At 46.0% G+C, this 23675-nt stretch overlaps 1 protein-coding gene across 8 annotated transcripts; it reads right to left on the minus strand.

Moving 5' to 3' along the window:
* Window positions 1-621: 621 nt before the first annotated feature.
* WDR31 (WD repeat domain 31) lies at window positions 622-22006 on the minus strand. Of its 8 annotated transcripts, none has more exons than XM_042964991.1 (12): window positions 21915-22004; window positions 21029-21072; window positions 16455-16550; window positions 11685-11816; window positions 10994-11126; window positions 8994-9068; window positions 7691-7838; window positions 7493-7593; window positions 5941-6008; window positions 4792-4933; window positions 2751-2913; window positions 622-811 (listed from the first exon to the last, which is right to left on the minus strand). In XM_042964991.1, exons 4-12 carry the CDS (start codon window positions 11783-11785, stop codon window positions 651-653), a joined length of 1092 nt encoding a protein of 363 aa, XP_042820925.1. In that variant the 5' UTR covers window positions 11786-11816; window positions 16455-16550; window positions 21029-21072; window positions 21915-22004; the 3' UTR covers window positions 622-650. The 8 variants fall into 8 exon arrangements, with proteins under 8 accessions (XP_042820925.1, XP_042820924.1, XP_042820926.1 ...); XM_042964990.1 differs by having other exon boundaries at window positions 21029-21144; window positions 21915-21999; XM_042964992.1 differs by lacking the exon at window positions 21029-21072 and having other exon boundaries at window positions 11685-11813; window positions 21915-22006.
* Window positions 22007-23675: the final 1669 nt, after the last annotated feature.

Genomic DNA, 23675 nt, shown 5'->3' on the forward strand with positions numbered 1-23675 from the left:
CCCTTGCGCTGTTGGCCTTTCCAAGCCACCTGGGGTCTAATTTTCATGCCACTCAGCACCGGTCTAGGACGTGCCTCCTTCCACTCTGCAGCTCCTCTGAGTAGAAGCCAAGACTTCTTTCTTGCCCTAACTTTGGTTCTTCACCATGCTGAGCAGCAGTGACTGGAGCTTAATCTCATGTCTACAATCCATTTCCGCTATGCAGCTGCGCTGTCCTTCCCCATCTGGATCACCGTGAGGCTGCCAGAACAGTGTGCCTCCCCCCTGCATCTTCTTCTCTCGTGGAGACACGGAACAGGCCAGTTCGACAGACTCAACCCTGTGTTCTGACTCACAGAGGCCTATCACTCTTACACATGCAGGGCACCATTTGCAGCCATAAACTTGGTTTTTGAAGAGCGGTTCCAAAAGGTCACTGAAAACTGTGTTTGGATTTCACCTCGATGGAGAACTTTATGTTTAGTTCATGTTTCTAAACTGCACCTGGACTTAAACTGGCTTCTAACCCTGATATGCCTTCTGAGTGGAACTAAGCAGAGAACCCTGGTCCCACATCACCGCCCACCCCTGCCCCCTGCAAGATCACAGGGAAGAACAAAGCCACACTGAGAAAGGACAGGCCACGGTTTGAAAGTGAATGTCTCTTGGCCTCAGAATGCTGCCACTTCCCGCAGTGCCAGCCCTTGGCTGTAGTCCACTCTCAGTAGGTGAATTCCTCGGCTGAAACTCGTACACAGCAAGGAGACGGTGTCGCCAACAGCCAGGGAAGTCAAAGGTCCTGATCCGTCCAGGGACAAGGTGAACAGGCAGGCTGGGGGAGGAAGAGGGAACCAGCAGCTTAGGCCAAGAGGGGCATCATGGAACGCGAGGTCTCTGAGAAAAACGCGGGTAAGTAAAGCGCGCGCTACCTGCATGGAACCGTATAAGAGCAGCCCCCGCGCACCAGCGGGGAAGTCAACCCGGGGTCAACCGCACGGCTTCAACTACAGAGAACGGCACATGGACCAAACAAGATGTGTATCACTTAGAAGCACGTTCAGACAGTTGGGGCCTCACCTGCAAGGACATGTTAACACATTGCCCTCAATTACCACCTGCCCAGAGAGCAAGGCAGGGGCCAGGGCAGAGGAGGACAGATAAGGACACTGATCTCCAGCTGCTGGCCTCTGGGGTCTTGCTCCCTTCAGGACAAAGGAAATTGGGACCCGAAGGCCAGTCTGAGGGCCTCCAGCTGACACAGTCTCCCCCCCGTCTCCATCTTGGAGGCCGTAGGGGCACACCTGGTGGGCAGGGCAGCACTTTCAGACCTTGTTCTCCCCGGACACGGAATCCCAAAACAGCTGCACTGGGCAGCTCCAGGTGGGGCACAGCTGGGCTGTCCTCCCTTTGGGAGTTTGGCCCATGTGACCACTAGACATGATCTCACATCTTTTCTCCGAGGGGGCTCCCTGTCCTCCCCTCCCAGGAGCTAAGTTTCTGGAAGATTACCGTAAGGGGGATTTGTCGTGAGGTTTGCTAGGTTAATACCGTTCCCTGTGTCTGACAGAACCCTGTGTCCAGGACAAGAGAGTATGGGGGCACCTGGGTGGCTCAGTCAGGCGAATGTCCGGCTCTTGATTTTGGCTCAGGTCATGATCTTACTGTTCGGGAGATCGAGCCCGCATCAGGCTCTGGGCTGACAGCATGGAGCCTGCTCGGGATTCTCTCTCTCCCTCTCTCTCTCTGCCCCTCCCCAACTTGTGCACACTCACTCGCGTGTGCTCTCTCTCCCTCTCTGAAAAATACGTGAACTTCAAAAAAAAAAAAAATAGCACGGAGGCAGTGGGGTACTAGGAAGGCAGCTTTCTGGAAGGAAAGAACCCACCACCATCACTCACAGCATTTGCCAGTTTTTGGGGTGTAAATACTCCCGCTATGACCGTATTAAACGTTCCTAAATATTTAGCAATCAGCCAGCAGGAGTGGAGTCTGACACACCACTTCACTGTGTTCCCTAAAACATCTTTCTCTCTGGTGCTCTGAAGTGTCATGACCTTGCTGCGACCTCAGACCTTAGCTGCAGCATCGAAACAGGCAGAGACTTGTTTTTCTGAGACTGTCTTACTTTCTGAGACTATCTTACTCTACCACACCCCCACCAAGAGCTGAGACTCTCATTTTAGTCCTTGAGAAAGGAATTTTATTTTATTTTTTTTTAAGTATTTTTTTTTTATGTTTATTTATTTTTGAGACAGAGAGAGACAGAGCATGAACAGGGGAGGGGCAGAGAGAGAGGGAGAAACAGAATCTGAAACAGGCTCCAGGCTCTGAGCGGTCAGCACAGAGCCGGACGGGGGGCTCGAACTCGCAGACCGCGAAATCATGACCTGAGCCGAAGTCGGACGCTTAGCCGACCAAGCCACCCAGGCGCCCCGAGAAAGGAATTTTAAAGTGGCCATCCTTGTTCTCCTTTCCAGACATTTTGAGCATCACACGTTAAAACCTGGTGAAGAACTTCAGATAGAAAGAATACTAAGAGCCAAATATAGTTGATCTCTCAGGAACTGGTCTATACAACATGGTACCAGGGCTCATGTGGTGATGGCTTCTAGCCAGAGGCTGAACAGAATCCTGGTCCTCCCGTAACCACTCGGGGCCTGGATAGTGGTAGGACACAAGTGGCTTTGTATTTGCTGAGCAATGGAAAGAGTTTCAAGGAAGCTTTTAGGACGCCACGAAGCTTTGAGAAACACCAACAGCAGGCTCCTTACCTCCAGTATCTTGGTTCCAAATCTTCACTTTGCAGTCATGTGATGAGGTGGCAACTGTAGGCATCAAGGCTAACGCTCTTGGTAGAAAGACACAGGATGTGACAGTCTGGAAATGCCCCTTGTATTCACATATTCTATTCCGCGTCTGCCGTAGGTCCCACAACTGCAGAGTAATGACATAGGCCAGCTCATACATGCATACCTTCCAGCTGCATACGTGCTTCAGTCACTGATTTCCATCTCCCCGCCTGCTCATGAGCCACCCATTCCTTCCACCTACCTACTCGCATGGCCACCCCTCATCTTCACATCCCATCCACACACCGAATCATCTGTCTAGCAGTTATTTTAAACATCAGTTATCTCCAACAACCCTGGGTAAGGGTGTGCCAGGAGAGTTGTTCCTTCCACAACAACTAGGGAAGTGAAAGCTCCACGCCCTACAGCATGATGGGACAGTATGGGGTTGCCTACTGTCTTTTTTAAAGTTTTAATTTATTGGGGCGCTTGGATGGCTCAGTCGGTTAAGCGGCGACTCCAGCTCAGGTCATGATCTCGCGGTTTGTGGGTTTGAGCCCCGTGTCAGGCTCTGTGCTGACAGCTCAGAGCCTGGAGCCTGCTTTCAGTTCTGTGTCTCCCTCTCTCTTTGCCCCTCCCCTGCTTGCTCTGTGTCTCTTTCTCTCAAAAATAATAAACGTTAAAAAAAAATTTTAATAAAAAAAATTAAAGCTTTTAATTTATTTAAGTAATCTCTACACTCCATGTGGGGCTCAAACTCATGACCTGAGATCAAGAATCACATGCTCTTCCAACAGAGCCAGCGAGGCACCTGGGGTTGCCTACAGCTCAAGAGCTGCCTTCTATCAGCCTCTTGGCCCCTGGGGGTCCTGTGGAGACCGCAGAGTCAGGAGCACTCTTCTCGTAAGTACACGTAGGCGCAGACTTTCTGATTTATTGTCTACGTGCTGAACCTCGGTGTATGAAGATGAGACTCCACAGCAAAGGAGGTGCTGCCAACCCCACTCTCGCTGATATGACTCAGACCAGCCAGAGAACAACGTGCAGGGAGGAGAGCCAACTGAATTGTGTGCAAAAAAGCATAAAATCACCGGACTCCGTGTAATTGAGGCGAATAACATTCAGAGGGGAGAGTGATCTGAATTGTGTCCGAAAAACAATGAAATCACAGGACGCCATGTCAATTGTAGGAGGTGGAAATGTTTAGCTTGGCGAAGAGATGCTACGTCAATAGCCTGGGATTCAACACCTCAACCTACCACTTGCTAGAGGTGTGGTCATGGGGCACCTGGCCGGCCCAGTCGGTAGAGGTGTGGTCTTGTGCAAGAGATTTCAACCTGCCATGCCTCTATTTCCTCATCTGTAAAATGGGGGTTATTATAGCATTTAACTCATGAGGTTGTTTAAAGGATTAAATGAGATAATGCATGTAATGTGCTCAGGCCAGTGTCTGGCATGTAATGTCTGAAAAAATGGGGGCTGTAATTGTTTTATTCGGACTAGACGCCCCTTTAACCCATATTCTACAATTAGGAATCCAAGGTACTTTGGAGGAGCCGAGGCAATCTAACCCAAAATTAACTGCAAGGAAAGATATATGCGTGAGGGATGGGGTGGGCCCTCAACCAACACTGGGGCTTCAAGCTTCCTGAAGAGCTTGAGGCTCCTTTCCTGTGACCACAAGTACAATGGGAATACCCTTGGCTCTTCAAATAATCCCTCCCCTTTCTAAGCCCTGCTGGGAGTAGGGACATTAGCAAGTAGGGACATTAGAAGGTTCTGTGTTTAGCACCTTTCTATCTTGACTCTCATCCCATCCCTCTTTCTGCTACCGATTCAGAGAGCCCAAGGCTAATGGAGGTTTCTTGAAAGAAGCTTCTGGAATGTAAAGGCTCACTTACAGTATGCACTTGGAATAGGCCTGAGCCATTAGTAGAGCCTGCCTGTGTAGCCAGTATAGACATGAGGTCAGGGTAAGTAATTTGCTCAGCAACCAGACACCTGGACCCCCACAGTCTCTTACCGTGGCTTCACAGCCTTCCCCTCCAAAGCCGTTGCTGCAGGAGATACATTTGTGTCCATCCTCACTGACCTCGCAGTAGGTCTGAATATGCTGCTTTGTGGGAAACATATGCGCTACCTGCAGCCCCCGACTGTCCCATAATCTGAAAGGAATTACAGCAGGAAATAAATCCGTGGTAAATTTGTCTGAAATACCGACTACCATAAGTCTCGGCTCTTGGCTGCTTCGGGCAGTCACGTTTGTCATGATTCACCTAAAAACAGGAGTATGAACCAGATCAAGCTCGGAGACTCCAAAGCTGCCAGGAAATAACCAATTTGAAAGACATCTGAGCTCTTTCTATTTTGAGATCCAGTTAACAGGAATTTAGACCAAGCATCTTAATTGTACAAGTTAATTTGTTAATCTGGCCCTTTGGGATACTGCTTTCAATGGAGAAGAGGATATTTCTGTGCCTGTGATTTAAAAAAAAAAAATCTTTTTTTAAGATACTTATTATGATCCAGAAGAGCAGTCACCATTCTAGAATCAGATACAAAAGATTTACAGGTCTTGGCCTACCTGGGCCATGGGGTCCATGGGGGAGTTTTTTATTCGATCTCTCCTCTCATTTTACCTCATTCCTGCTATTTTCTAAGTAGCATGAATCTCTTCTGAGATCCAAAGTTCCCAGTCATACTTTCTGCTCAAGAACGATTTACTTCTTGACTCCCCTGGTAGGGATTCCAACCCCATTTCCCTAGACAAGGCTTCACCCGGGGGCTGGCACCCAGCGGTGGCAAGTGGAGCCGGGCAGCTCGAAGTGGGGGACAAGCTTAACGTGAGCTCAACCTGAGTATGTCCTGAGCTTAATGTGAATACATTCACACATCGGGTGAGGGGTGGGGGTGGGGGTGGGGGTGGGGGTGGGGGGGGGGGCAGACAGAATCAGCTGCTTCAGAACCATCCAGGACAGGGGCTTTTTCCTGGCCCGACTTCCTGGCTTCCAACCTCTAACAGACCCCAGCCCCAGAGAAGGGCAGAAGCAGAAGGGCTGAAGGCTCTGGAAAGGCACAGCGATGTGGAGAGCGGAGGGGGAAGGGAGTCACGTCGGCACGGGAACCACAAACCTTCACCAGAAACCCTTTCCCAGCTGCTCAGTCAGCCCACCTGATGGTTTTATCTTCAGAAGTCTGTAGTATATATGGTTCCTGGGGGACCCAGCACAAGTGAGTGACCTGGGAAAAGCAAAATTTTCAAAACTTCTCCATACCGAATCATTCCTCTACTGTAATTCCTGTAAACTGTGCTTGGGGCGACTGGGTGACTCAGTCCTTTGAGCATCTAACTTTGGCTCAGGTCATGATCTTGCAGTTTGTCAGTTCAAGCCCCGCATCGGGCTCACTGTCGTCAGTACTGAAGCTGTCGGCGCAGAGCCCGCTTCGTATCCTCTGTCCCCTCTCTTTCTGTCTCTCCCCTAATTTGTGATCTCTCTCTCACTCTCTCAAAAATAAATAAACATTAAAAAAAACCCTGCTAAATAACACCTCTGCCCTACTTCTCAAGGATGCTGACTAGTACATTTGACTTGGAGGGGTTCTATGTTTTGCAGACACCCACTAGTCATGCTCCACTGGCAAACCCCGGATGAGCAGGAGCAATGGTAGCAGCTCTGGGCCAGTCGTGAGTACCCAAACGCATGCAGGCGCCCAAACACGCGGTAGAGAGTTGCCGGCGAGTGGCCGCTAAGGCGAGCAGCCCCCGTTCTACCTTCTACGTTCTACGGTGGGACCATGAAACCCTAGTCTAAGGCCTCACAGGGTTCAGAAAGAGTGTTCTTTCTCTTCATCCCTTGTAGCCCCCTGCTGGACAGGCATGAAACCATTTTCAAAACAAGCCAAGGGGACAGGATTTTCTTCCAGCAACCTCCACAAATGTGGAGGGCATTAGGCAAGCATACCTTGCCATGGATAGTTGTCTTCGAAATTGGAAAAGATGACTATGACTGACATTTGATGACCACTACAGGAACATCTACCATGTCAGGTCACAGGATCCTCCCCATTTTATACATGAAGACATATTCTAATTGACTGTCTTGGGGTAACACAGCTTAAAAGTGATGGATGTTGGGGCACCTGGCTGGTTCAATCAGTACAACATGTGATTCTTGATCGCGGGGTTGTGAGTTCGAGCCCCATGTCAGGTGTAGAGATTACTTTAAAAAAAAAAGTGATGGATCCATGATGTGAACCCAGGTATGACTGACCTCAAAGACTGTGGAGTTTATATACCAGTCTGCTACCAGAAAACGCTGGTCTTCATAAACACAGCAAATTATACATAAAGCAAAGGGTCATGCTTATTTCTCTGCACAATGTTACATGTACAGAACACACAACAAGCATAAGTTGTGAGATCCTGGAGGACAAGGACTGTGTCCTGGGCCGCTAACCCTGCTCCTAGCACAGAAGGTAAGGAGTAACTATATTTTGAGGGAATAAATGAGGACACTACTTAAAATTCTGATATAAACTAAACAGAAGATCTCAAGAGAGCATCCAATCTGATAACCCTGAGAGGCCGAGTTCGAGGTAAGCAGTAATGAGGACCCACACCTCTACTGCCTGGCCATGGATCTTCTGATCTCTCTCTCCAGGTTCTCTGCCTCACCCCATGCTCCCTCCTGCTGTCCTGCTCTGTTCCAAGTTTGAGTTCCTACCAGGTTCCTGGAGATGGAAGCTGTCTCTGCACACTGGCCGGTCCCAACGTCCCACAGAAGCAGGGTGTTGTCCCGAGAGCCAGTACACAGCTGTGAAGAGTCTGGGGAAACGAGGCAAAGGTGGGTCCGTGAGATGGGGCCGGCACGGGGCTTTTCAGAAAGCACAATGGCGCTGGGAAGAGATCTGTTTTACTTCACCTGGACTCACAGCCAATCCAGTGACCACCATGGCGTGGCCAGAGAACTGCTGCCTTGGTTGCGAGGGGCCGTGCAAGTCCCACATCATGACCATCCTGTCACGAGAGGCGCTGAAGAACTGGCTCGATCTGTGCACACAGGCTATCTGCTTGAGAGAAAAAAATGCTCCGGTGTGCTGGTCTGATTGGACTTTAAATTGGGAAACAGGGCGGGGCGCCTGGGTGGCTCAGGTGGTTAAACCTCCCTCTCTTATTTTTGGCTCAGGTCATGATCTCCCAGTTTGAGAGTTCGAGCTCCAGGTCGGGCTCTGCGCTGACAGTGCAGAGCCTGCTTGGGATTCTCCCTCTCTCCCTCTCCTTCTGCCCCTCCCCACCTCTCTCTCCCTTTATCTCTCAAACTAAATAAATGAACTTAAAAAACTGTTTTTATGGGAAACAGGGGGATGAGGGTGTTAGGGCCTGAGGCTCTTGCATGCACGGCCCTTGGCACGTCAACACCATACTCTGTGCCGCGTGAATTGTTGGCTGTTGCCCAGTTTCATTCTGGCAGAGTTTCCATCCCGATTCCGATATTTAGTTCATTTAGGGGGATTCCAGAGAGGCAGCTGTAGAAATTGGCCTTCTCTATCATTTCTGCTGCAAGCTCACTCTACCCTGTAATGCTTTCTTAACAAATTAACATATTTTTTAATTTTTTTAACGTTTATTTATTTTGAGAGAGAGCCACAGAGTGCAAGCAGGGGAGGAGCAGACAGAGAGGAAGACACAGAATCCGAAGCAGGCTCCAGGTTCTGAGCTGTCAGCACAGAGAGGACACGGGGCTTGAACTCACAAACCACGAGATCATGACCTGAGCCGAAGTTGGATGCTTAACTGACTGAACCACCCAGGAACCCCAACAAAATTAATTTTTACTTAACCATTGTTGGCTTTTTAAAAAATTTCCCAACTAGACTGGAAGGTTCCTGTCATTTTTCTGGCTACAGTGAACACACAGGCAGCCTTCAGTACATGCCCCTGTGGAGTTAGGACAGTCAGGGGAGTTATTCTGAGCTGTTCTCTGCTTACCACCTGAGCTATTGAGGGCTTGGTGACAAAATAAAAATCGTGTCTAATAGGCCTGCAACAATGGCTGAGTGAATGGTCTGCTCTGTTTTTCCTCGAGAAAGGGTTCACAGCATCCAATGAAGCCCTTGCGTTTTCCTTAAGACTGAATACTCAATCACCCTTATTACACAGAGCTCTTGGATACTCCTTTGTTCAGTTCCAAATTCCCTCCACGAGGATAACCCTTTGCTAAGTACCTTAGTGATTTCTCGTTCGTGTCCTCTGAAACGTCTCACCACATTTCCGGTTTTCCAGTCGTAGGCCACGGCTGTCTGCAGAGGGTCATCACAGTCACCAGAGTCTTTGTAATATTTCAATTTTAAGTGAATTTTTATTTAACTGAAACAACAAGCCATCACTTCATTCCCCACCTAATTTCACCCTCTCTGTCGAGCCTTGGGGCTTTATTGTTGCCTCCCTCCTCATGTGCCCCTACACATTTTCTTTCCTTTCCTCCTGACCAACCTCTAGGACCACGGGTCACTCCTTGGAGCCTTACTGATGGGTTCAGAGGATACTCCCCAAGGGGAACTGACTCAGGTTGAGATTCTGGTTGTAGATGCTGAAGTACAATTCTACATGGGATTATAGTCTTTCCCCCTACTTGTATCGTACTTTTATTTTAGTGTATTTAAAAAAATTTCTCGTGGCTCAGTCATTAAGCCTCTGACTTCAGCTCAGGTCATGGTCTCATGGTTTGTGAGTTCAAGTCCCACATCAGGGGAACTCAAGCCCTGCTTCGGGTGAGTGCCGCCTCTCTCTCTCTCCAACCCTCCCCCCTCCTTGCCTCTCCTGGGGATTCTCTCTCTCTCTCTGCCCCCCACCCCGCCCTGCTCACTTACACCTCTTTAAAAAAAATTTTTTTTTAAATTTGCCATCTTAAAAAAAATCACCATCTTAATAATTTTAAGGTGTGTAGTTCAGTACTGTTAAGTATATTCACACTGTTGAAAAACAGATCACTCGGAAACCAATTTGACAATAAATTTCATATATTGAAAAAAAAAAAGAAAAATAGATCACTCTTTTTTTTCCCTAATTTCAAAAAAAACCCATAATCCCATCTGCCAGAGAGAATCATTATGAAAACTTTCTTTGTATCCTTTTTCCAGGTGTATACTTTAATATTTTGTTGTAAGCATTTCTCCTCCTGAGCAGGAGACTCCCTGTTTAGCATCCTCTGGCCTGGTCTCCGGTAGTTCATTGCTAGAGAGTTAAGGAGCATGTCAGCACTGGACCTGGTTAAATCCCAGTTTCTTCATTTGTAAAACAGAGAGGCTAACCCTTCCCTACCTACCTTGAACACCTGAAGATCATATAGATAAAATTTGATACATCTAAGATGATACTGACTTTAAGACGAAATGCTGCCAATTAAATTATGATTACCATGCTTTATCATCAGTTTTTATTGTATTTATTTTTATTTATTTTTAAGTAGGCTCCATGTCCAATGTGGGGCTTGAACTCACGACCCTGAGATCAAGAGGTGTACACTCTATGGACTGAGCCAGTCAGACACCCCTATCGTCAATGTTTAGATGCGTACTGATTTCCAAGGTGCTAAAGTAAAAAAACATGAGCGTCTTAGAATCCGTGAAATACAATGTGAAAATGAGAGGAATTAAAAGAATCACTTTTGCTACCAATGTCCTGGCTGTGAGTGCTGTGATAGATCCAGATGTGGGGGGTGGGGGGCCTTCCTGATCCAAAGTGACAGTGGGAGGAAGGGCAAGAGCACAGAAGGGCGAGATCATGACACACACCAGGGTAGAGATTTTGACAAAAGAACCGCATGAAAGAGACTGGAAGTCTTTTGGCGATGAGTAACTCCTGCGTCTGTGTGTGGGTATGAAAATGGATTGGTTGGAATAACACTCTGCATTTATAAAAAGCACGTGGGTGGTCTGGCACATCACCAAAGATCTTACCACCCGATCCTCACCACTGTCCTGGGAGGCTGGCGTTATCATCCCCATTTCATGGATACGGAGACTGAGGCTCAAGGCCAGTACACGACTTGCCCAGAGAACAGGAAGAGTCAGAGCAGGGACTTACACCCAGTCTTCCTAAGTCTAAAGCCCATGGTTTTACACTACTCAACACGGCTTCCAGAAACGCGAAACCAGCGCCCCCTTCTCAAATAGCTTCCCACGTCCTCAAGAAGCTGGGTCCCTGTCAAGCACACAAACCCCACCTTATCTTTTCCTCCAGAGACACACAGGTCTGAGCTCAGAGCAGCAACGACAGACACAGTATCCACGTGGGCTGGGCTATACTCCTGACAAGCTTTAGTTTGAATTCTCTCTTCTAGAATTCCGTCGGGCCTGCTAAAGAGAGGACGGCAAATGAGAGGCCCACCGGTATGGAGTGCAGCGGGGCCAGGGGAAGAGGAGGGGGCTACGAGAGAGGCTGAGGAGAAACCTGGAAGAGGGGTACAGAAAGGAGACCCACGGCCATTGCCAGAAACGGGATTATTATCGCTGAGCACGTTCAGAACGACTGAAGGACTGGAATCCGATAAAGGGGAATCCTGAAGCCAAGAAACCAGGAGTCTCTGCTCACCCTGGAGATTATTCCCAAAGCTGCAGGGCCCCTCTCTGTGTGGCTGTGGACACTAGCTAATCAGCTGTTTCTCATCCACAAGAAAACAGACCCAACTGACTGTTCCGGGAAGGTCATCAATAATCGCTCTGGGCCTTCTCTTTCTTTAGTGGAGAATTAAAAAAAAATTTTTTTAAACATTTCATTTTTTAAGTAATCTCTACACCCAACAACCTCGAGATCAAGTCACATGCTCTACCGACTAAGGTAGCCAGGCGCCCCTTTAGGGAAGTTTAATGCACGTGATAAAACACGGGATCCCCGTCTGCGTAGGACTGCCGTACCTGTACTTGTAAGTGCTATGTTTGAGTTTGCTTTGCAGTTTCCCCATCACTGCACAGGATCTACACAAAACCTTGCAGGGAGGAGACCAGGGCAGCAGCATCCCTTGTGGCTGCTGGAAGATGTGTCCCCTGCTGAGTAAAAAGAACACGTACTGTTAATTTTGTTAGACATGATAATGGTAGGATGCTTATGTCAACATAAATACTTCTTTTTTTAAAAGACGAATTCATGGTGCTCATTCGCTTTTCCTCCTCTCCCTGCCCCCTCTTCAGGCTCTGGGAACGCACCCTCCGGTAGAGCTTTAGCAGATCAGCGAAAACAAAAACAAAAGTAATTAAAAAAAATTTTTTTTAATGTTTTTATTTATTTTTGAGAGGGAGAGACAGAATGCGAGGTGGGGCAGAGGGAAGGAGCAGAGAGAGAGACACACACAGAATCCAAAGCAGGCTCCAGGCTCTGAGCTGTCAGCACAGAGCCCAAAGTGGGGCTCAAACCCACAAACCGTGAGATCATGACCTGAGCCAAAGTCAGATACCTAACCGACTGAGCCACCCAGGATCCCCAAAAACAAAACGAATTTTAAAAATACAAAGAGGTTTCTCAACAAGTTAAATGTAGAATTGCCGTATGACCCAACAATTCTACCCCTGGGAAGGTAGCCAAAATAATTGAAAATAGGTGTTCAAACAAAAATTTATACATGAATGTTCATGGCAGCACTGTTTCCAATAGCCAAGAGGTGAAAACAACCCAAATGTCCAGCAATGGATGAATGAATAAACAAAATGTGGTATGTCCATACAATGACTATTACTCAGCCAGAAAAAGGAATAATATATTGACACATATGATAACCTGGATGAACCTTGAAAACATCACACTAAGCAAAAGAAGCTAGGCATAAAAGGCTACATATTATATGATTCCATTCATATGAAACATCCCTCATCAGAATCTACATAGACAGAAAGCAGATTAGTGGTTGCCAAGAGCTGGGACGATGGGGGAATAGGGAATGGCTACTTTAACAAGTACAGAGTTTCCTTTATGGATAATGAAAATGTTCTGGAACTAGAAGGTGGTGATGGTTGCATAACATTGTCTGTATACTAAGCAATAACAAATTTTATGTTATGCATATTCTACCACAATAAATACTAGGAGTGTGTATTTGAAAATAAAAAATAATTTTCACCAGTGAAGTTTCTCAAAAAGAGCCTTAGTTATTCTAAAAGGTTATAACCTTCCTAGGGTGTCTGTTTTTTTAATAATTTCACATGGGGCAGCTGGGTGGCTCAGTCTCTCAGTCTCTCTGCCCCTCCCCTGCTTGTACTCTGTCTCTCTCTCTCTCTGTCTGTCAAGTATAAATTAAAAAATAATGGGGCGCCTGGGTGGCTCAGTCGGTTGAGCGTCCGACTTCGGCTCAGGTCACGATCTCACGATCCGGGAGTTCGAGTCCCGCGTCGGGCTCTGGGCTGATGGCTCAGAGCCTGGAGCCTGCTTCCAATTCTGTGTCTCCCTCTCTCTCTGCCCCTCCCCCGTTCATGCTCTGTCTCTCTCTGTCTCAAAAATAAATAAACGTTAAAAAAATAAAATAAAATAAAATAATAATAATTTCACATGACACTTCTCAAAATTAGTGTGCCAGGTCACAGGTAAGAATGAGATACTAGGGACATCTGGCTAGCTCAGTTGGTAGAGTATGCAACTTTTTAAAAAATTAATTCATTTATTTATTTTGAGAGAGAGGGAGGGCCAGAGAGAGGGAAAGAGACAGAATCCCAAGCAGGCTTCTCACTGTCACCACAAAGCCCCATGCGGGGCTCAAACTCACGAACGAACCGTGAGATCGTGACCTGAGCTGACTGACTAAGACCTGGCTAAAACCGACTAAGCCTCCCAGGTACCCTGGTAGAGTATGCAACTCTTGATCTCAGGGTCATGAGTTCAAGTCCCATGATGGGTGTGGAGCCTACTAAAAAAAAAAAAAAAGAAAACAATGAGATGTGAGAGCTAATGACACTAAGTGAGACAATATAGGTAATGACCTAGACCAGCAGTTCTTAAAGTATGATCTGAGGACCGGTGGGGATTCCTGAGACCCTTTCAAGGAGTCTGTATGGTCCTCCTTTTTCCAACCACATCTCTGTGTGAAGCTTGATTTTCTTCTTATACTACAACCCCAGTAACGTTGCAATGGATTGAATGCAGAAGCAGATACAAGAACCCAACTGCCTTATGTGGAAGACAAACATGAACAAGAATTGCAAAAATGTAAAACAATGCCACTCTTTTCCAACCAATTTTTTTAATGTTTTCATTTATTCTTGAGAGGGAGAGAGAGAGACAGAGAGAGGGGAGAGAGAGCCCTGATGTGGGGCTCGAACCCACAGACCATGAAATCATGACCTGGGCTGAAGTTGGACGCTTAACCGACTGAGCCACCCAGGTGCCTGCCCAACCAATTTTTTGTGTGTTTTGGAAAGCACTTTTTTTTTCTTACTTTTTTTTTTTTTTTTTAAATAGGCTTTAAGTTAGGGACTTAAACTCATGATCCTAAGATCAAGAGTCACATGCTCTACCAGGCAGCCAGCCAGGCACCCCTATAAAGCATGTTTTTCATAAAATTACTTTAACATGTAATGGGTTTATTATTATTATTATTATTATTTGAAAATGAATAAGTAAATATTTTTAAAATATCTGTTTTAACATAAGGGGCACCTGGGTGGCTCAGTCGGTTAAGCGTCTGACTTCAGCTCGGGTCATGATCTAATGTTTTGTGAGTTTAAGCCAGGCTCTGGGCTGACAGCTCAGATATTGGAGGCTGCTTTGGTTCTGTGTCTCCCTCGCTCTCTGCCCCTCCCCCGCTCGCACTCTGTGTGTGTGTGTCTGTCTCTGTCTCTCTCAAAAATAAACAAACATTAAAATATATTTTTTAATTAAAAAACTTCTTTCAAATATCTGTTTTAATGTCAATAGGTTTCAGAGTAGAACCCAATATATAACTTACATTAACAAAGCTCTTTGAGATCCCCACTAATTTTCAAGAGTATAAGGAAGTCCTGAGGCCAAAAAGTTTGAGAACCACTGGCCTACAACTTAAGTAATGTCAACAATGGGTGGTATATTAGAATAAATAGAATTATTGTTTTTCAGATTTATTTGCAATGTCCCCAACAACTAATAAGGCTAGAACTAAGACAGGTGAGTTAGACATTCAAAGACGCTAATCCACACATTCACTCAGAAAACACCTCCCAAACACCCAATCTGTGGAGCTCTTATACTGGTGGCCGGTGAAACAGGAAAAAAGTGACAGGAAGACATGGCCAGTGTGCGTTTATCTGCTGGGACTGAAGATCTGATGAGGGGCTGATCTCAGCTACTCTGGGTCACGTGTCCGCTGCAGCTAGCTCTTCCAGAAGCCAGACGGTCGAGGGAAGTAAATGGGGGTGGGAGTACTCACTTCCCATCTCCTCTGTGACTCTGTTTAAAGTTTAGGAGATGAGTTTCTCATGGGCATGACTGGCCCAGCTCTAGGAAGAATGGTCTACAGGAAGAAAAGCAGCTAAAATTCACCAAGTATTCTCAGTCATACCATTAAAAAACACTGTTCCAGGGGCACCTGGGTGGCTCACTGGTTAAACGTCTGACTTCAGCTCAGGTCATGATCTCATGATTTGAGCCCCACGTCAGGCTCTGTGCTGACAGCTCAGAGCCCGGAGCCTGCTTGAGATTCTATCTCCCTCTCTCTCTGCCCCTCGTCCGATTGTGTTTTCTCTCTTTCTCTCTATCTCTCTCTCCCTCAAAAATAAATAAATAAATAAATAAATAAATAAATAAATAAATAAATGTTAAAAAGAAAGAAAAAAAAACAGGGCACTTGGGTTAAGCATCTGACTTCGGCTCAGATCATGATCTCATGGTCCATGAGTTCGAGCACAATGTCAGGCTCTGTGCTGACAGCTAGGAGCCCGGAGGCTGTTTCAGATTCTGTGTCTTCCTCTCTCTCTGCCCCTCCCCCCCCAAAAATAAATAAACATTAAACAATTAAAAAAAAAAAAAGTTTTCCAGAAGAATTTCAGCTTACACTTTGAGAAACTGCCAGCACTGATCTCCTGACAATATGGGTAGCCAGTACAGAAGCACAGTGCAGTGAAAAGAACACGGTGCGTGCCAAGAAGAGCCCTGGCTCCAGCCCCAACCCTGCCTCATCCTACTGTGTGCCCTTGGGTTCCTCCATTTCCTGCTCTGCACCTCGGCTTCCCTATCTGTAAATGAGGATACCAGATTAAATAATTTTTAGTAGACTGTGTACTCCATAAGAGGAAGGACTCTCTCATATTCATCTTTGTACCTCAAGTGGCTTGCACAGTATGGCAAAAACATTTCTTGTTAAGTAGCGAATCTAAGGTCCCTTCTAGTTCAGACATCCTAGGATTCTCTATAACGGGCATAGGATATGCTGACAGAAAAAATTCCAGGATAATTTTCAAAACTCTGGGATGTTGTATTGCTTACAGGTAGATAGAGGTCACAGGGCTTCCAATCTGCCAGCGTAGCCCATTTTTCAACATTATCATCAAACTGAGGACAGATGCCATCCATAGATTCTAGGTCACCAAAAACAGCAAATGCTATAAATGGATTGGCTTTGCTTAAAACTGATTGGATTCTTAGCCGATAGCATCTGGAGAGCCACATTTCCCATGTGAAGAGCATTCACAGGACATTCTAAGCAAAAGATAACTTTTAGAATGACTTACCCCCAAACCAGTAGGATTTTCTGGGTGAGCTGCCGTATTCAATGCTTTGTAACATTTATCCTTTGGAAAATAGTGCAGGCAGCCACTTCCTAATCTCTGTAATTATTGAAAAGACGCTTAAATTAATCTCTTCTCTAAGCATGTTTGTTTGCACTGAAAGGAGATTCACAAGGTAAATAAAGACTTTGTTTAATTAAAGAGATTGTTAAGTGTAGTTTTCCCACACAAAGAAAGAGATATCTTACAAAATTCCAAGATCATATAACCGGCACATTTCTAAAATTTAGGGAAAGTATACCAAAATGTTAATTATGTATCTATTTTAATTAGTTAATTAATGAATTAAAGTTAGTTCTATACCCAATGTGGGGCTTGAACTCATCACCTCAAGATCGAGAGTCACATGTTCTACTAACTGAACCAGCCAGGTGCCTGGGTAGATCTATTTTTAAATATACAAAGTAGGAGGGTGCCTGGCCGGCTCAGTCAATGGAACATGTGACTCTTGATCTTGGGTCATGAGTTCAAGCCCTGCTTTGGGTGTGGAGCCTATTGGAAGGAAGGAAGGAAGGAAGGGAGGGAGGAAGATACAAAGTAGGGGTGGAGAGGCACCTGGCTAGTTCAGTGGGTAGAGTACACAACTCTTGAGCTTAGGGTTATGAGTTTGAGCCCCACATTGAGTGTAGGGATTACTTAAAAATAAATTTTTTTGATAAATAAATAAATGAATAAACATACAAAGTAGGATATTTAAAAAAAAATTTGCCTGGCTAGCTCAGTTGGTAGAGCATGAGACTCTTAAATTTTTTTTTTTTTTTTCCAAGAGACACAGTGACGAGGGGAAGGGCAGAGAGAGAGATCCCAAGCAGGCTCCACACTACCAGCGCGGAGCCCAACGAGGGGCTCAAACTCAAGAACCTCAAGATCATGACCTGAGCCGAAACCAAAAGTCGGTGGCTTAACTTAGGCGCCCCATAAAAGGAGGATATATTTAAATGCATCATTAAACATTTTTGTTTTATTCATAGTACTTCTATTCAAAAAGATTTTTAGATTTTTTTAATGTTTATTCATTTTTAAGAGGCAGAGAGAGACAGCGAGTGGGGGAGAGGCAGAAAGGGAAACAGAGTCCGAAGCAGGTTCCAGGCTCTGAGCTATCAGCACAGAGTCCGATGCAGGGTTCAACCCCACGAACTGTGAGATCATGACCTGAACCGAAGTTGGATGCCTAACCAATTGAGCCACTCAGGCACCTCCCCACCAAATTTTTTTTAATGTTTAGTTATTTATTTTTTGAGAGAGAGAGAGAGAGTATGAGTACAAGTGAGGGAGCAGCAGAGAGAGAGAGAGAGACAGACAGAATCCAAAGCAGGCTGCAGGCTCTGAGCTGTCAGCGCAGAGTCTGATGTGGGGCTTGAACCCCAGGAACTGTTGAGATCATGACCTGAGCCAAAGTCAGGTGCTTAACCAACTAAGCCACCCAGACACCCCATTCCAAAAATTTTCAGAGCTGACTGCTTACTTCAGACCTTACTGTTTCTGTAAGAAAGACAATTTCTCCTGTTTACTTATTTTTTTTAATGTTTGTTCATTTATTTTTGAGAGGGAGAGCATGTGAGTGGGTGAGGGGTGAGGAGAGAGAGAGAGAGAGAGAGAGAGAGAGAGAGAGAGAGAGAATCCTAAGCAGCTCCACACTCTTAGCACAGAGCCCGATGCAGGGCTCAAACCCACCAACTGTGAGGTCATGACCTGAGTTGAAACTCTCCTGAGTTTCCTGAGCACCCCTCTCCTGTTTAAAATAATACCTCAATAAGTATGAATCACAGAATTTGAGATATGGAAGAGTTTTTCAAAAACATCACATATAAACCATTTATTTAATATTTGAAGGGGCACCTGAGTGGTTCAGTCAGTTAAGCATCCCAACAGGGGTCTTCATCTGAGGGTAGTGAGTTCAAGCCCTATACTGGGCTCCATACTGGGCATGGAGCCTACTTAAAAAAAAAACAAAACCAAAAACAAACAAACAAAGAAAAAAAGATCTGAAGAATCAGGGAAGAAACATTATTTGCTCAAAATTCTAACTAGGTAGGTCTCCTGACTTCTAGTCCAGAATTTCCCTTATGAACATCTACAAAGAAGAAACACAGTTTTAGTGCAGTTTAACAGCTCTATTTTAAGAACTCAAAAAATTCTAATTACCAACTGACAGTGTAGCTTATTCTAATTTTTTTTTTAACGTTTATTTATTTTTGAGACAGAGAGAGACAGAGCATGAACGGGGGAGGGTCAGAAAGAGAGGGAGACACAGAATCCAAAACAGGCTCCAGGCTCTGAGCTGTCAGCTCAGAGCCCAACGCGGGGCTCGAACTCTCGGACCGCGAGATCATGACCTGAGCCGAAGTCGGACGCTCAACTGACTGAGCCACCCAGGCACCCCAGGGTAGCTTATTCTAAAAATGAAGAGTAAGGGGTGCCTGGGTGGCTCAGTCGGTTGAGCAACCAACTCTTGACTTCGGCTCAGGTCATCATCTCATGGTTTGTGAGACCGAGCCCCACGCTGGGCTCTGGGCTGGTGGCTCAGAGCCTGCTTGGGATTCTGTCTCCCTCTCTCTGCCCCTCCCTCGCTTGCACTCTCTCAAAAATAAATAAATAAATAAAACTTAAAAAAATAATAAAATAAAATAAAACAAAATAAAACAAAAATGAAAAGAAACACAGCAGAGTCAGCATAACATTTGATTTAGTGCATCGGCATAGGAATTAGACAGACTTAGGTCTGAATTACAGTCTACTGCGGCCTTGGGCAAATTGCCGAAGCCCTCAGGGTCTGTTTCCCATATGTAAAATGGGATAATATCTCTATCCCTGGGCTTCGGTAAAGATTAAAAATAGCACTTACAATGTGCCAGGGACTATTCTAAATGCTTTATATTTATTGGCTCTTTTGATTTGTTCCACGAGCCTCTGAGATAGATGCTGTTACTATCTTCAGTTAGCAGATGAGAAAATCGAGGCGCAAAGATGTTAAATAACCTGCTCGGATTTACAGATAAGTTGCAAATAAGTGGCAGGGCTAAAACTTGAAGGTAGGCGGTCCGACTCCAGAGGCCGTGTTCTCGATCAGCTTACTATACTGCATCTCTGCTAAAGCTAGCGCGTAGAAAGCCCTCAGTTCAACCTGGCAAATTGTCAATATAAAATGATGGCTACTAGCATGATGGATATATTAACAATGATCTTGCAGCTGAAAGGAGCAGTTTCTGCCAACTTCACCCTGAATACTACTATTTTTTTTTTTTTTAGTTTATTTATTTTGAGAGTGAGAGGGAGCGCGAGTAGATGTGCAGGGGAGGGGCAGAGAGAGAGAAGGAGAGAGAGAATTCCAAGGACTCTACACACTCAGTGCTGAGCCCGATTCGGGGCTCAATCCCATGACCTCAAGATCACGACCTGAGGTGCTATCAAAGAATTGGGACACTTAACCGACTGAGCCATCCAGGCGCCCCTTAATACTACTATTAATACATATATATTAAACATATGTAACAAATATACACAAAGAACATACACAAATAGGTATATGAATCTGAAGGATATCAAAATGAAGCCAATTATGTCTCCTGACCAGAGTGACTGATCATACCAAGAATTCATTAAGTTATATATTATATAACTTAAAGGCAATTTAAAATCTCAATGACAAGGGCGCCTGGGTGGCTCAGTTGGTTAAGCGGCCAACTTGGGCTCTGATCTCATGAGCCCCACATTAGTCTCTCTTCTGTCAGCACAGAACCCATTTCAGATCCTCTGGCCGCCTCTCTCTCTGCCCCTCCCCTGTGCATGCATGCACATGAGCTCTCTCTCTCTCTCAAAAATAAACATTAAAAAAATAAAATAAAATCCCAACAACAAAGTATATGTACTTGGGTAATGTCCATGTAGTTGTGATTTATTATGAGACTAATCTAAGAAGTGAAAATACTATTGTTATCTTCCACTGTTTATACTGTGAACACATAATATACTTGACAGGAGGGGCAGTGTCTTGTTCATTTTTTTTTTTTAATGTTTATTTATTTTTGAGACAGAGAGAGACAGAGCATGAATGGGGGAGGGGCAGAGAGAGAGGGAGACACAGAATCCGAAGCAGGCTCCAGGCTCTGAGCCATCAGCCCAGAGCCCGAGGCGGGGCTCGAACTCACAGACCATGAGATCATGACCTGAGCTGAAGTCGGACGCTTAACCGACTGAGCCACCTAGGCACCCCTGTTTTTGTATCTGAGCTTTAAACACAGCCTGGGAGAATGGATGCAGTGCAAATATCTGGGGAATGAATGAAAAATTGCACACTAAAGTGAAGAGTCTGCTTGGCAAGAAGTTTTTTTTTTGTTTGTTTGTTTTTTTAAAGTTGGTTCCATGCCCAATGTGGGGCTTGAACTCAAGAGACCTTGAGCTCAGGAGTCGCATGCTCTACTAACTGAGCCAGTCCGGTGCCCTACAAGCTTTTTAAGAACCCAACAACATAAGGGTTCTTTAAAATTGACCAGTAGCAAAACATTCAGTGAAGTTACCTGAGCTTGGTCCCAGATTTTGGTCAGGAGAGGCTGGGGCGGGGCTTGGAAAAGCCATAAACTCAATTATTGGCTTTGGATATCCTTGTTGTTTCCAGATAAAACCAGGCCTAAATCTGAATCCCAGAAACCATTGCTGCCCCAATTTGCTTTCCAAAGACCTTCAGACACCCAGTGGTCACTCTAAACATAACTCAGAGAATTCTCATTTAACTCTCCAGTGCAGTATTCTTTGACAGACTCCAGCATATATCCAATTGTTATTTTCCATCAAGAAAGCGGGACTCAGAGGGTTGTGACTTGTTAAAGGTCACAGGAGGCAGAGCTGGGGTAATGGATCTTATTTCCCTGGACTCCTGGTCCACTGTTCATGTAAATGCTGATTTCATATCTCCTTCCCTCTCCCCAAATCTCCTTCTGTACACAAGACATCAAAACGAAAGCTCAAACACAAACAAAACCACAGTGGAAGCACTGGAAGAAGGTCTGATTCGACCCTCTAATGGTAGATAGGGGAAGCTGAGGCCCACAGAATAAGTGGGTCTTGCCCAGAGTCTCACAGGGAGTCAGCACTAAGGCCAGAAGTTCCAAGGTTGCCCCAAATTTGGGGGACAAACCTGTGTACAATTTTTCCTTCCTGTCTCTTCAGATCACAAATGTCCCCCGTTATATCCATGTGGACTGCCAAAGCTTATTTTTGATGTGTTGGGGGTGGGGTGGGGTGAGTAGTTCACCCAAACGAGGTATACAATGCCATCCAACCCAAGGCCTGCCCTAGAACTCCCCGCTTTGGCCAGGTGGGCTGCTGCAGCCTGCAAAGCGCGAGGACTCCCACAGCTCTGCCCGTCCCTCCCGTACCCCTTCCTCCCCCCATCGTGCTCCATACCCATCAGCCGGCTGGCCGGGCCGGGAGCTGGGGCCGGCAGGGGCGCCGAGTGGAGGGAGTCAGCAACCACCACGCTCCACAGCCTCCCATGCCACCGCCCCTAGCAACGAGGCGCGCGTCGCTAGGGCAGGAGTTCCGCGAAAAGCCTCCGGGCGCTCTCCCGGCCCCCGAACTGCAGTTCCGCCCATCTGCAGTCTCCCCGAGGCCGGGCCCAGAGCACCCTGGCCTGTTTTCTGACTGGAACAATGCAATGATGAGGTTCCAGAGAAGAGGACAGTTCTGCCCGAAGACCGCGCTGTCTGGGAATCTACAGAATGCAAGAAAAGCGGTACCACCGAGAGAGTCACCGAGAAAGTACTGAATAAATGTCATCTTTTAAATAGTTATTCGCCCCCTTGGAGGTGTTGTTTTAGTTTTTGGAGTTTTCCATGATTCCACCCCGTGATCTCTCCCTTGGACCCTTTCCCAGCTCCCCCCACTCCTATTCCTTTCATTCTTTCTTTCATCAAATCGTTACAGCCCAGCACCACAGCAAAAAGACCCCTCAGTATCATCTTGAGATCCAGTGGGAAGACAGTTCCAGAAACGAACAGCAGCTGGAGTTGCATTGCTTCCAGACTAGAGTCCATTCATTTTTGTATTCCTAGCGCACAGGGCTTGGTGCAGAGTAACGGTTTGTTGAATGGATGGATGGATGGATGGATGGATGGACAAATGAATGGATGAATGTCATCCTAGCCAACATTTCTCTTGCACCTAGTAGGGATCTGCTGCAGGCCTGATCTGCCAGCAGAATCACCTACAACAAAGACATGTGGAGTTTCTGAAAGCTGAGTGACTGTGGGAACAGGAGTAGGGGTGGCAAGAGAAAGTTACCTTCACAGAATAACAGAGCTGGCCATTGGCTGTATCTTCCAATGCAAAGAGGGAATATCCTCCACAACAGTCCTGATGGGGGATCCTTTGCCTCTGTTGACTTCCCTCCCTGATGATGCACTCATTACTTTCTGGATCAGTGTCCTGTTCCTGACAGGAGCTGAGGTCTACCCCCATGCATCACTGATGTTAGTTCAGAACTGAGGGCTCTTTCTACAAACTCAATCTCTTTTGCCCACAACAACCTCGTAGACTTCAACCAGGAGAGACTGATTGTTTTGCCCTCAGGCACTGGGCTAGGCTCAGGGTAGCTTAGAGTGTTGACTTACCTGATGCCTGCCCTCAAGATTTTCTTCCAGAAAAGGCTTCAGGTTTAAGGCACCTGAGACTCCCAAACTGGTATCTCTAGCCAGACTTCTCCCTACACCTGTAAATCCACCTGCTTTCTGTCCTTTTCCACCTGGCTGAATAAAATACACTTCATTCTCAACGTGACTCACCCTGGAAACATCATCTTCCCCCCAAACCTGTTCTTCCTCTTTTCTCTCTGAGTGCTGGGCACTACCATTCACCAATCACCCACCCACACCAAGGATCTTGGAGTCATTTGTAACTTTGTAACTTCACTGTCTCTTCTTTGTTCCAGAACAAACCCCAAGACTTCTGAATTCTTCCCCTGAAATAGCCTTTAAAAAAAAAATCTGTCCACTTCTCTCTACCCACCACCTAGTTTCAAGCCAACATCATGCCAGAGTGTGATAGATTAAAACTGGCCACAAATTCTTTGTAGTTTCTCCCATCAGGGCTGGTCTAGTAACTTATTTTGACGAATAGAATGTGGTAGAAGTGACATCGTGCTACTTTTGAGTTTCAGCCCCAATTTGC

This window comes from Panthera tigris, chromosome D4 (assembly GCF_018350195.1).
Source record: "Panthera tigris isolate Pti1 chromosome D4, P.tigris_Pti1_mat1.1, whole genome shotgun sequence".
Classification (NCBI taxonomy): Eukaryota; Metazoa; Chordata; class Mammalia; order Carnivora; family Felidae; genus Panthera; species Panthera tigris.